This window comes from Monopterus albus, unplaced genomic scaffold (assembly GCF_001952655.1).
Source record: "Monopterus albus unplaced genomic scaffold, M_albus_1.0 scaffold6.1, whole genome shotgun sequence".
In the NCBI taxonomy this organism is placed as follows: domain Eukaryota; kingdom Metazoa; phylum Chordata; class Actinopteri; order Synbranchiformes; family Synbranchidae; genus Monopterus; species Monopterus albus.
Genome location: NW_018127886.1, coordinates 4,541,313 through 4,552,294, shown reverse-complemented (window position 1 = coordinate 4,552,294; position 10,982 = coordinate 4,541,313). Strand labels below are relative to the sequence as shown.

The 10,982-nt window shown below is 40.7% G+C and overlaps 3 protein-coding genes across 16 annotated transcripts in view; all 3 read right to left on the bottom strand.

The window, feature by feature from the left end:
* kif1b (kinesin family member 1B) overlaps positions 1–5,652 on the bottom strand; it is a 58,412-nt gene extending 52,760 nt beyond the window's left edge. For 6 of the 14 annotated variants that reach the window (XM_020617733.1, XM_020617801.1, XM_020617753.1 and 3 more), the window contains exons 1-2: positions 5,373–5,632; positions 4,018–4,171 (exon numbers count right to left, since the gene is read on the bottom strand). In XM_020617733.1, coding sequence (XP_020473389.1) covers positions 4,018–4,123 — 106 coding nt within the window. In that variant the 5' untranslated portion in view covers positions 4,124–4,171; positions 5,373–5,632. Of the gene's footprint in view, positions 1–4,017; positions 4,172–5,372 lie in introns of all 14 variants that reach the window. The other 8 variants (XM_020617721.1, XM_020617794.1, XM_020617739.1 and 5 more) reach the window with 4 other exon arrangements.
* A 981-nt stretch (positions 5,653–6,633) lies between these two features.
* ube4b (ubiquitination factor E4B, UFD2 homolog (S. cerevisiae)) overlaps positions 6,634–10,982 on the bottom strand; it is a 17,531-nt gene continuing 13,182 nt past the window's right edge. The window contains exons 21-27 of the mRNA XM_020617375.1: positions 10,824–10,950; positions 10,550–10,694; positions 10,234–10,368; positions 9,863–10,054; positions 9,040–9,214; positions 7,985–8,131; positions 6,634–7,764 (exon numbers count right to left, since the gene is read on the bottom strand). Of these exons, the coding sequence (XP_020473031.1) occupies positions 7,700–7,764; positions 7,985–8,131; positions 9,040–9,214; positions 9,863–10,054; positions 10,234–10,368; positions 10,550–10,694; positions 10,824–10,950 (986 nt within the window). The 3' untranslated portion in view covers positions 6,634–7,699. The remainder of the gene's footprint in view (positions 7,765–7,984; positions 8,132–9,039; positions 9,215–9,862; positions 10,055–10,233; positions 10,369–10,549; positions 10,695–10,823; positions 10,951–10,982) is intronic.
* rbp7a (retinol binding protein 7a, cellular) overlaps positions 9,026–10,982 on the bottom strand; it is a 23,698-nt gene continuing 21,741 nt past the window's right edge. Inside the window, exon 7 of the transcript XR_002276361.1 lies at positions 9,026–9,039. The gene's annotated coding sequence lies outside the window, so the exon portion shown is untranslated. The remainder of the gene's footprint in view (positions 9,040–10,982) is intronic.

The following is a 10,982-nucleotide window of genomic DNA, read 5'->3' as shown; positions in this document are numbered from 1 at the left end:
AGACCCATGCTCCCCATTTTTATCTCCACCTCTCCCACCAGCACTCTCCAGAGTCACCACAGTTCATTAATATGAGATGTGCTGATTGCCATTTCTTCTGTGGTGATAGCCTTCTCTTCTGTGTAACTGACACTGGTGCTAAGACAATTCCACCCTGTAGGGTTTTTATAAGGCCGCCATCCACTTAGCTTATACTGAGAGGACACTCATCAGTTCTGTGTCTGAAAGGTGAAGGTTTAACCTTCTGTTGGTTCTATCAGTTTATGAATATCATTTCTAATAGTGCCATTGTAAAAGCTGAATTTTGAGACTGCGCACAGTTTTGTGGATATATTTTACCTCCTGCTGCCTCCACTGTGACCAGAGGATGTGGAGAAAAATACAGGGCCTGAGGTTACCACATGTCTGGGAATGGTCATGTACAGGGACTCGCTGTTTTACTAAGACAAGGTGTTAGGGTGATTTTTATTTTATGCACTTAAGAATGGTTTTATTTTATAGCACACATAAGTTTACATACTTATATGTCACAGATATGCTTATATAGTTATGAATATCACTATATGAGTTCACTTAACCACTGGTCAAATATTTGCTGTGTGAGTTACTGAAACACTAATGCAACATCATAAGTCTGGTGCACTGAGTGGTTTTCCAAGGACTAATCATCCCACAGGTTTTCATTAGATTTGTTGCCTTTTCCTAAAAGAGCCCATTATTCCCTCTGCTCCTTGAAGCCAGGGGAGTTGAGGTTTGATAAGATACTAAGAAGCGTTATGGGCTGTGCAAGTCTGTTTCAGGACAAGGTCGCGCCAGTGACGAGATCAACGCCAGAGATCGGACCAGAATGGGGGACCAATGACGGGAGAGTTAAGTCTAAACCACAGCTTCTCCCCAACAGTTTTGGACCAATTAGATAGTAGCATTTTTTCATACAAATATTGTATACCAACCATTTGAGGTAGTCTTTCCTGTTTAGTCTTTCCTGTTTATCCTAAACAGTGGAATTCCATGTGCACATGCTAATTTTGATACGTTAATGCATAATAAATTTCACATTGAGAAATATATATCCTCTTATTAGTCTTCTCTTTTCAATATAAAACGAACAAGCACCACAAAGGCACAAATGCAAAGATCAAGCATGAGCTTTCAAGAATCAATACTGAATCATCCATCCATCCATTATCTATAACGCTTATCCCAAAAAGGGTCACGGGGGGCTGGAGCCAATCTCAGCTGACATTGGGCAAGAGTACACCCTATCACAGGGCTGACAATACTGAATCATTCAAATAAGAATAGCAATTATATTGAAAAATCAATACTTCATCCAATTTCCATCCAACCCTAACAGCACATATGTTTAAGAGCTTCTACTGAGAGAGGTCTTTACTAGTTTCCCGTTTCCTTGGACACATTTCCTGCCCATTGCATAATGAATTTGGTGCCCCTCCGCCTGCACTCTATCCTTAATAACTCTCCATGCATGATGCATGGTGAAAAGAAGAGAGCGTGTGAGAGAGAGCCAAGCTCTCACTTCCCTCTGTGCTGCTGTTGACACACGCATTCAGATGAACACATATACCCTTGAGGCAAACACAACAAGGGAAGAGTCATGGCTTCGTCTACACATCCACCAAACACCTACAAGCTGACCAAGCAACTCCATAAAACATCCTATTCCTGTCTGGCAGCTTTCAGGCCCGTTTATATGTAAACCATCACCACACACCCTGTAAAATTATAGACAAACAAACGTATTCCAGTGTCTGTGTTAGGCACTATTGCACTGCTGAGTCTGATTGAAGTAGTATATTCAACAGTACAAATGTTAATTTGAGCTGACTTAAAACCCCCCAAAACTACAAATATAATATAACCACATTTCAAGGTGACTGGTGAGTATTTGATAGTCACAGTTGTTGTGTGGAGTATCGAATGAAGTTGTAATGAATGATGTGGCTTCATTTTTAACAAAATTAGGGAATTACACATATATGTGGTTCTGTCTGTAGTGAAACCCAGTCGTACAATATCACTGTCTGAAAGCAAATGCTCAAAATTAACTAAGTACTATTCACAATTGAGAAAGGTTAACACAAATGTTATCTCATGCTGTACTCATAAAAATCATCATAAGTGTGACCCTTCACTAAAACACCGTGAGCAAACCTCAGTCTGTCACACAAACCACCGAGTAGTTTAGATTTCCAGTGTAAGTTACATGTGACTTCAGTAGATACAGGGAGCCTAAGAAAATCCACTGATTCACGGCTACATTATACAGTCTGAGAACTTCACTTCGCCTGTCAAGTAATCTCAGTTCCAGGTATGAACCTGTGCACATTTGAGCCACAAGCTCCCTTGCAACCTCTCAGCATCTTAGTGAGATGGCATTCACAGCATACCATCTGCAATGAAGTCCTGATGAAGGGAGATACTGGCTGCCTGCCAGTCTCCCTTTCTGTTCTGCAATCTGCGCATGTGATAGGAGGTAAAGTAGGCAGCACTGCAGCCTCCTCCTCTCCCTCGCTCACACACTCACTAACCCCCAAAAAACTGCAAATTTCACTGCAGTTCTGCTACAATCCATGGGTCACCCTCCAGCACCTCCAAGTGACACTGGCATAATGAAAACCCAAGGATATGGAGTAAGAGTACTGTGGACTTAAAACAAAGCTTGTCTTTGGTAGAGTGTAAAAGATAAGGAGCAAGTGAGCCATAACTGTTAGGGACACTTGATCTTATGGAAGATTCATATAGTCTTAGTCTAACGAGCCCTATAAGTCTGACAGATGAATCTCGAGGAAAATAAGACAGCCTGCTGGCAGAACAGGTTTCTGCCGTCACATGCTGTCTTCTTACTGAATCATTAAATGTTTCCATGCTAATGTCAGGGGTGACTGTGTTCATCTGTCCGCTGAAATGGCACACAGCACAGGCATGAGTAAGGAAGCAGCTAGTACTTTACATTACCTGATGATTCACAGTCACAAGAAAACAGGTTGAATCACAAAAATACAAACCTCATTCAGGTCTTCTCCTCTTCGTCTATCCTTTCATAGATGTTCATAGATTTCACAGCAACAGTAGTAAACCAGGGTAACACCACAGCTTCACAGCAACAAATTCAAAGTGTTCATGAAAAACTACACGATGATCCATCCATAGCGTATATACCTATGAAATTATTTTTAAAGACACTTTGCAGGGACGCATTTAGACTAACAAAATCTGATCTTAGCACCTACTTTGTGTGCGGTCTTTCTATTAGCAATTTAAAATTTTCAAGAATTGTAAAGTCACATGTTCATGTATCCTGATGTTGTAAAAACCAATAACAACTAACCCAATGAAAACTTTCCGGAGAATATTAAGCACATCTATAACATCACTGACCCTTATAATATGCTGTTAAAGACAACACAGGTTCTAAAACTGCAAGAGTTTAAAAATGAACTTGATTTCTTAATGTCAGTTAGTAGACCTTTATAACTGTTTTGTTTTGTTGTTCCCGTAAAACTGGCAGCAAAACTAAAAGCTGTACATCATAAAGTCTTAACTTGTGCTCATTACATTTTATAATACTTCCTGTACAAGCTGTTTGTGCAGACCAAGAGCTAACTAAATCAAACCACAAAGCCAGACATCCTTCTAAGACATCGACTGTGTGATAAAGCCTTGAAGAACTTGGGTCTGCGCAGGCCGTGGAAGGCTGTGTAGTGACCCCTGGGTCTCACAGTATGAACCAACTCAGCGTTTCTCACACAGAGACTCCTCAGGCATGCAGGCCCCTTCAAAGGAGGAGGAATTTCACTCTGTAAGCCTTTTATTCTCTTTCAGGCTGTTTGTCCCCAACATCCACTATTCAGTTTGTTAATTCTACTGTTCTCTGCTAGGCCCCTGAAGAAAACCACACGGGAGCATGTGTGGTATACCAGCCTTCTCTTTGCAAACTGGACTGCATACATTCAATACATGGCGTTGTTGTGTACATTCCAGTGGGCTACTTACTTGTAGTGTTGCCTTGCATCTGAATAATACATTTTGACTCCTTGCTCATCTCCCTGGAGTTGAAGGGCCGAACTCGAACAGCGACTTTTACAGACGCCCCAGACATGTTTGTGGTTTAGGACTGTCTCCCAGTCAGATTCCTTGAAAATCCCTCCTAAAAGAAACACAGAAAAAGAGAAGTTTGCATGTGCTTTGTGAAAGAATATGAGGCAAAACTTGTTTAATAATTTAAAGAACAGAAACTGCCAGAATTCACTAGTGCAGAACCTATTATCACTGAATGTAAATCAAACACAATGAAAGCCCACCCCCTCCCAATTTCCAATCATAACAACATCCAACAAATATGGCTGACCACTGAAGCCTTCAGTATTTTCTAAGCAGCATTCCATCCAGCCCATCAAACATTTAGCCGCAAGAAAATGCATTTACTTATCCATTACAGTATGTGACATACGTTTTTGCCGAATAAAAACATGAATACTGCATGTAATAACAGGGAGGCTTATATGCGCCCATAGCCTATTATAACACAACATTCCATTATGTTTATAGAAATCTTAAGGTATAATCTACATCCCGAATCCCGGGACTCCAGAGGCCAAATATCTCGTTTTTCCATGCCCTTGCAGTCAGCCATACTTGCTAAAGCATACGCCCATGAAATTCTATCCACCCTATTTGGTGTGGGCTACAGTGGGACAGAGAGATGGGCCTGTCTGCTACATCTAACAGTGTTCATCTTGTGCAGACAAAGAGCCTATATTTACATTCTTAAAATTAAATTTGCCGATATATGCTAATCGCCCGCTGCTGTGCGATGCAGGATAGAGTAGGGATGAGTTGCATGCTTAATTTAACTGCAGAATCGGTAACATTACACTGTTCGTGCTTGGAGGACAGTAGTCATATCCTTAATATTAAATCCCGATGAGTGCAATGTTTCATACTGTTGCAGTTGTATATCTACCTATTTTAAGCTAGCGTCAAACCATGAAACGTTGACGGCTGTGACTTCACTAACGTTTTCTACTTGAGACGGAACTAACCTCTGTTATCTGCCTGATGGGTAAACCAAACATAGCCGAATACTGTTATCGTACACAAGTAATATTAGGCCTAACGTTATATACTTATCCATTCAAAAGGAACAGATAGCTGTTACAGGAATCGGGACTATGTAAGAGCCTAAAGACACTGCCGGACACTGGTACGGCTATGACTCCCTTTAGCCAATACAGACAGGCTGTTCACGAGCCACTACCAACTGTCTGAAATGAAACTCTAATAACAATCTCATGCATTACAAACTTTAAAAATATGACTAATGAATTTATTCAAACGTTTTTACTCACGTATGAAGACTCTCACCAAGACCAAGGCAGAGCGGAGAGGACCGACGCTAGCTAGCGGTGGGCGTCAAAATGTGCTGTTCTTTTTATCTGAATTTGCGAGCACGAAAACTAATACAAAGTCCACTTCCGTGAAAAACACCCATTATAGCGGTATCCCCCGCCGGATAGAGCTGTAACTGCAACCGGTGACTTATTTTTCTAGTAGAGATAATATTGCGAACATCTATCTGCACAGAAGAGGAGAGAAGAACTGATGGATCGCCTTGCTTCACCAAAGAGATTACGTCAACACCCTCTCGGCAACGCTGACTGACTGCCTGACTGGCCAATGAACGAGGAGAAAACGGTGATTAATACGTTTAAGAGCCAATAGAAATTCCCTGACTCAGACTTGACACGGGGTTGGTGGGATCTATTTTTTTTCTCCATTGTGACGCCACACTGCAGGATTTCTAGTCACCGCTCCCCGCACCATTGTCACCGCAACACCGAGGGTCACTGTATAGATCGCCGCCTAACGAGAAATGTCACACCGAAATAATAAACGCTGCTCCACATTTCATAAACCTCTCGTGTCTACAGTCCACTTATACGTTTTAGAAATCAATTCGCACACAAGAGCCACAAAAATGGAGGTATTGTACCAGCAGACATGTCAAACGTTTAATTTAGATGAAAACTACATCAGAAAATTCATTCTATGCTGTTTTTGATTTTACTTTTGATAATATTATGTATAGTTTTGCACCTATGTTTTTCATGGTTCACAACAAATATAAACATCTTCCATGAGTGTCTAAAGAGTAATGTTTGTGTTACAGGATGGACCACTCCAGTTTACCCTTAATAACAGGCCTACACTACTAAATCTTGCCAATAAATTTGGGACAGTTGCCGAGTTTAATCCATTAGTTTATAATAGTTGTAGAGGAAGAATGACTAAGCTATTGCATTCGGGAAACCACGTTACAAAGAAAAAACAAATTTTGGGTCGGCCTGAGTTGGAATAACTTGTCTGAAAAAATGAAAAAAATCACCTCAATTTGTTGCTGATTTGCGTTTTTATGGACTGGACTGCAACATGATTATTCTGCACATAAAGAACTACTAGAGATATAAGGTTTATACTCTATATATCTAACATTTTATATTTGTGCATGTCTTTTCATCAGGTCAATCCAAGCTAAAAAGAAAAGAAAAAAAAAACACTGCCCAAAAATGACCAATCAAAACCACTAAGGCCTAAATCTCAGGAAAAAACAGTGACGAGTTGGGAAATAATGTGCATCATCATTTATTTCAGTTCAAAATCCTAGCTTCCCAAACAAGGATGTAGTTAAAGGAAATCATTTCCCTGTACAATTAAGGTCAGCAAGGTCAAGTTAGGTACAGTGCCAATGAAAGAGACCACTTCAGGGTAAGATGTCGGTGGTTCTGAAGAACAAACTTTTAATGGTGTGCTCCTACTGTATAATCGTGTTTCTGGTGGTCATGCTACATTCTGTCATATTCCTTCTACTTCGCCTAAAAAAAGGATTTGTCCATGAGGCGCTTAGGAGGTTCTTGAACTGAGGCCATGCACACACAAAAAGTAATTTCACTCTATCAAAGTCAGCAGGGAAAATGTGACTAAAAAGCAACAAATGAACAATTTGTATTTTAATAAACCACTCATTACTGCCCTACTGTAATCAAAAGGAAGTTGACATTTAGGATTAATCTATGTTAAGCTACACACTTAGTAGACATTCCCACTTCTGAATTTCGTCTACAAGCACTTAATGCGCTCTGGGACACCAGCAAACATTATGGGGATGGATGTTCAATCACCGTTAGACTTCGTAATAAAAATTCAGGGCTAGCAGTTTTATCAGAGCCCTCCCCTCTCCCTCCAAGTCTTTAACGAAGCCAATATACAGAGTTTTACAAAACAAAATGAGAACCATAAAGGAAAACAATGAATGAAGTGACTGTATGCACCTTGCTGGTAAACCTGTTGGTGGTGGAAACTTCTTGCAGCATTATGGTGCATTAACTAACTCCTGTTAAATATATGTATATATTTTTATATATATGTATATATATATATACATACACAAACTCATGAGAAAAACGTAAAACTCTTGACTTTATTGTTTTGTTTTTAGAACCACGATAATGGTTTGAGACCAAAAGGGTAAATGTGAATAAAAATCAAATCGGTACTCCTTTTTCTTCCATTCCAAATGTTTTTTCTTTGTCACTGGTAGCAGTGACACCAAACTCAGGCAATATTGACAGATCCCTTAATGATGGTTAGCAGGCCAGACATTGGTGACACATGGTCCTTAGACAGGCCGTCCACCTTGTTTCTCCCTCATCCAGGCGTGGATCCTCTCCTTCAGTTCAGGAACTGTAGAATTACAAACAGATTGTGAGGAGTAGCTACAAAACAGACATTCACAGTCTAACCAGTCATTCAATTTGGCATTTAGGTGTCCTAGAACTACATGCCTTCAATCTAAAACTGGGGAAATGCTTTGCGGTTGATGATAAACAGATTTTAGCAAATGCGCTTGCCTACTTTGAACAGCTTTACATAATCACTGGTGAAAAGGCAGAGTCAGGGTTACCTGACTCCAGCATGCTCTCTGTGAGGGGCTGCCTGTTGAAGGGATCAGTAGGGGAGTTGAGCAGGTGGCGCAAGATGATTGATCTGTCCATTATGTTCCCCGACGGCAGCATCACAGGGTCAGTCATCAGTGTGTCCATTAGAGGGTCTATTAAAACAGTCATAATGTACACTTTACAGAGGATTCAGATGCAAAAATAACATTCCAACTATCCTGATTTTATGCTTTTGGCCTGTGCAGAAAGTTGTTCATCCCCAAATGCTGAATAAAATGTGCGTTATAGAAAAGCAATACTGGTGCGCCTATCAAAACACTAGTAAAGAAAATATCCAATAAAATAGCATTTCATAAAGTGTGCCCTATACTGAAATGTCACAGCAGGACTTGAGCATGACAAAAATAAAATCTGGCATGGGTATTTTAACCGCACAGAAAGTTGATACTCAGGCCTCCTGTATGGCACACTTCATCCACTGCGGTGGTTTGGCTGGCAGATATGAGAATCAAAAGAGGTATGTAGGCCACGATCTCTTCCTAGATTATATTAAGTCAGTGGTTATAGGATAGCCTTGCTCTAAGCTGTCAATACAACCTCTATAAGCTGCAAAATCCTCTGCATATGTCTGGAATTCAACAACAGAGACTGCTGAAGATCCTTTCCGTCTGCACTGACGGACCTCAAATTGCACCAAATTTCTAAGCGAGCGGCATTTTCTGCTTGGTGTTAAAGATTCATCAACTTACCAGATGTGGGTTAGGGAGTCCCCTCAAAAAACTGGTTTTTCAACATTATTATAAAACTAGATTTAAAGACATTGGTTAATGTTCAGTTTAATGTTGCTACAAACTGGTCAACACAATAGACCATCCATCCATCAATCTATAGTGCTTATCCTGAAGAGAGTCACAGGGGGCTGGAGCCGATCCCAGACACTGGGCTTGATAGTTAAGCATACTTTAAAAAAAGGATGCGAGTGCAGATTTTGAGGGGAAAAGGATGCAGAGCTTCTTGAGCCAGTTTATCGCCACTGGAAAACAGATCCACAGACACACACCTTTGAACTCATCAGGTGCATCACTGTAGTCCATTTCAGACTGGGAGTTTTTGGCGACTATTTCCTCCACCTTCTCTGATAGCAGCTTGAATTTTTCAATGGCAATGGAGGACTTAATACCAGCTTTCTTCATCTTTGAGATCACCTCTTCAAAGAGCTCCCGGCTGTACGACCGCTATGCAAACACATAACAGGAGAAATCCATTAGAGAGCTGGAAGAGAAGAATGTCTTTGAGGTGATGTGAATATTTTGTATTTTAACTGTGCATTGCTGTTGTACTTCAGACTTAAAACACAGTATGTCTGCACTTTCATAGGTTATGACAATGTAAGCAACAAGATTGTATACACATATAATGCAAAGCTTCTATTATAACACTCAAAATACTGCAATATGAATAACTATAGTTGTAAATTAGATCATAAACTGGTATGCTAGTGCAACAAATTTGCAACCAAAGAAACAATGGCACGTCAGCCCAATAACATTAGTACAGAAAGGAAAACAGTATTTCCATTTGATTAGTCAATTAGAAGTAACACTAACTAGTGACTAGTATCTGTGATGAGCCAGGTGAAACACTGCGATACGTTCACTCAGTACAATACTGCTGTCTTAAAGGCAACAACACCATGACTGATGATCAATCATAATTGCCTGTAGCCTTTTCTCATGACTATTATTCATCAAAACACATTCCCACTTGTGTTTTAAGATCAGAGTTAGGAAATACAGTACCTTGTACACAAAGTGAAGCTTAATCTTTCAGTGAAAATACTGTATCTGTGTGTAACTGTAAATGTTTTCTCCAACAGTGCCAACCTGGTCGTCTGCAATTGCTTTAGCAAAGCGGGCACAGTCTAGCTGCAAGTAGATGTCAGTCAGCTGGTCTAAGAGCTTCTTGGGCTCAAACCCATATTTCTCAGGGTTCTCCACCTTCAGGTCACGACACTTGGGCCCACAGAGCTGCTGGAGGTTAAAGTTCAGCATGGCAGCTAAACGAGGCCCCAGTTCCTGTGTGAAGAAGGCAGCACTGTTTAGAATAGCCTGTCTGGTTCAAAATGTCCATTCTAGGCAGATAATTTTGTCCTTACATTAGTTGTTATTGTACATCCCCCTCATAGTGCCTAGAATACAACAAGTGCAAAAGTGACCATTTAAAAAAAATGCCCAAATTGGGCAGCAGCACTCACAGGCCTGAGGAAAGGCTTCTGGACTTGTTTAGTGAGGATGTGGAACATTTCAACCGTTTCTGTGGCCAGCGCCAGATAGGAGCGAGATACCCGCTCATCCTGAGTCAGCTGGGACTGACGGCTCTGCTGCTGCTCCTGAAAGTTTGCAGGAAAACACAAACAATACTATTCTGCAACAACGACCTTATGCTTTCCGCAGTTCAGCACAACAAGTGAGGTGATAATATACCCAAGCTCACACAATAACCACTGCTGTCTATAATACCATCTAACACAGGGAAAACAATTATAAAACTGTATAATGCTGAGCACAGACCCTAGGTAGCTGATCCCACTGCTCCTTATTCTTCATCTCTTCTTGAACTTCGTGGATACGCTTCAGGGACTCAAGGCTCTCGTCTAACAAGAATGTGGTGTCATTGATCAGCATGTTGATGTAACGCACAAACTGCTTGCCAGAGCTAGAAGGAAGTAAGCACAAAAAGACGAAAAGCAGGTCCGGTTAGAATTGATTTAATCAGGGAGTGACTTACCCAGCGTTACATGATCATTCTTCTTTTACTGCAGAAGTCTGTCAAAAGCAAACTCACTTGAACTCTTCCATGAAAGTGCCATGGTGGGCAGTGTTCTGCCAGAGGCTCTTGAAGATAGTGCTGATATGGTACCGTATAGTGAACTTATCATAGAACTCGCTGGTGGCACCGGTATGCTCAACATCTGCCCAGGGAAAACATTTGTTAATGAAACAG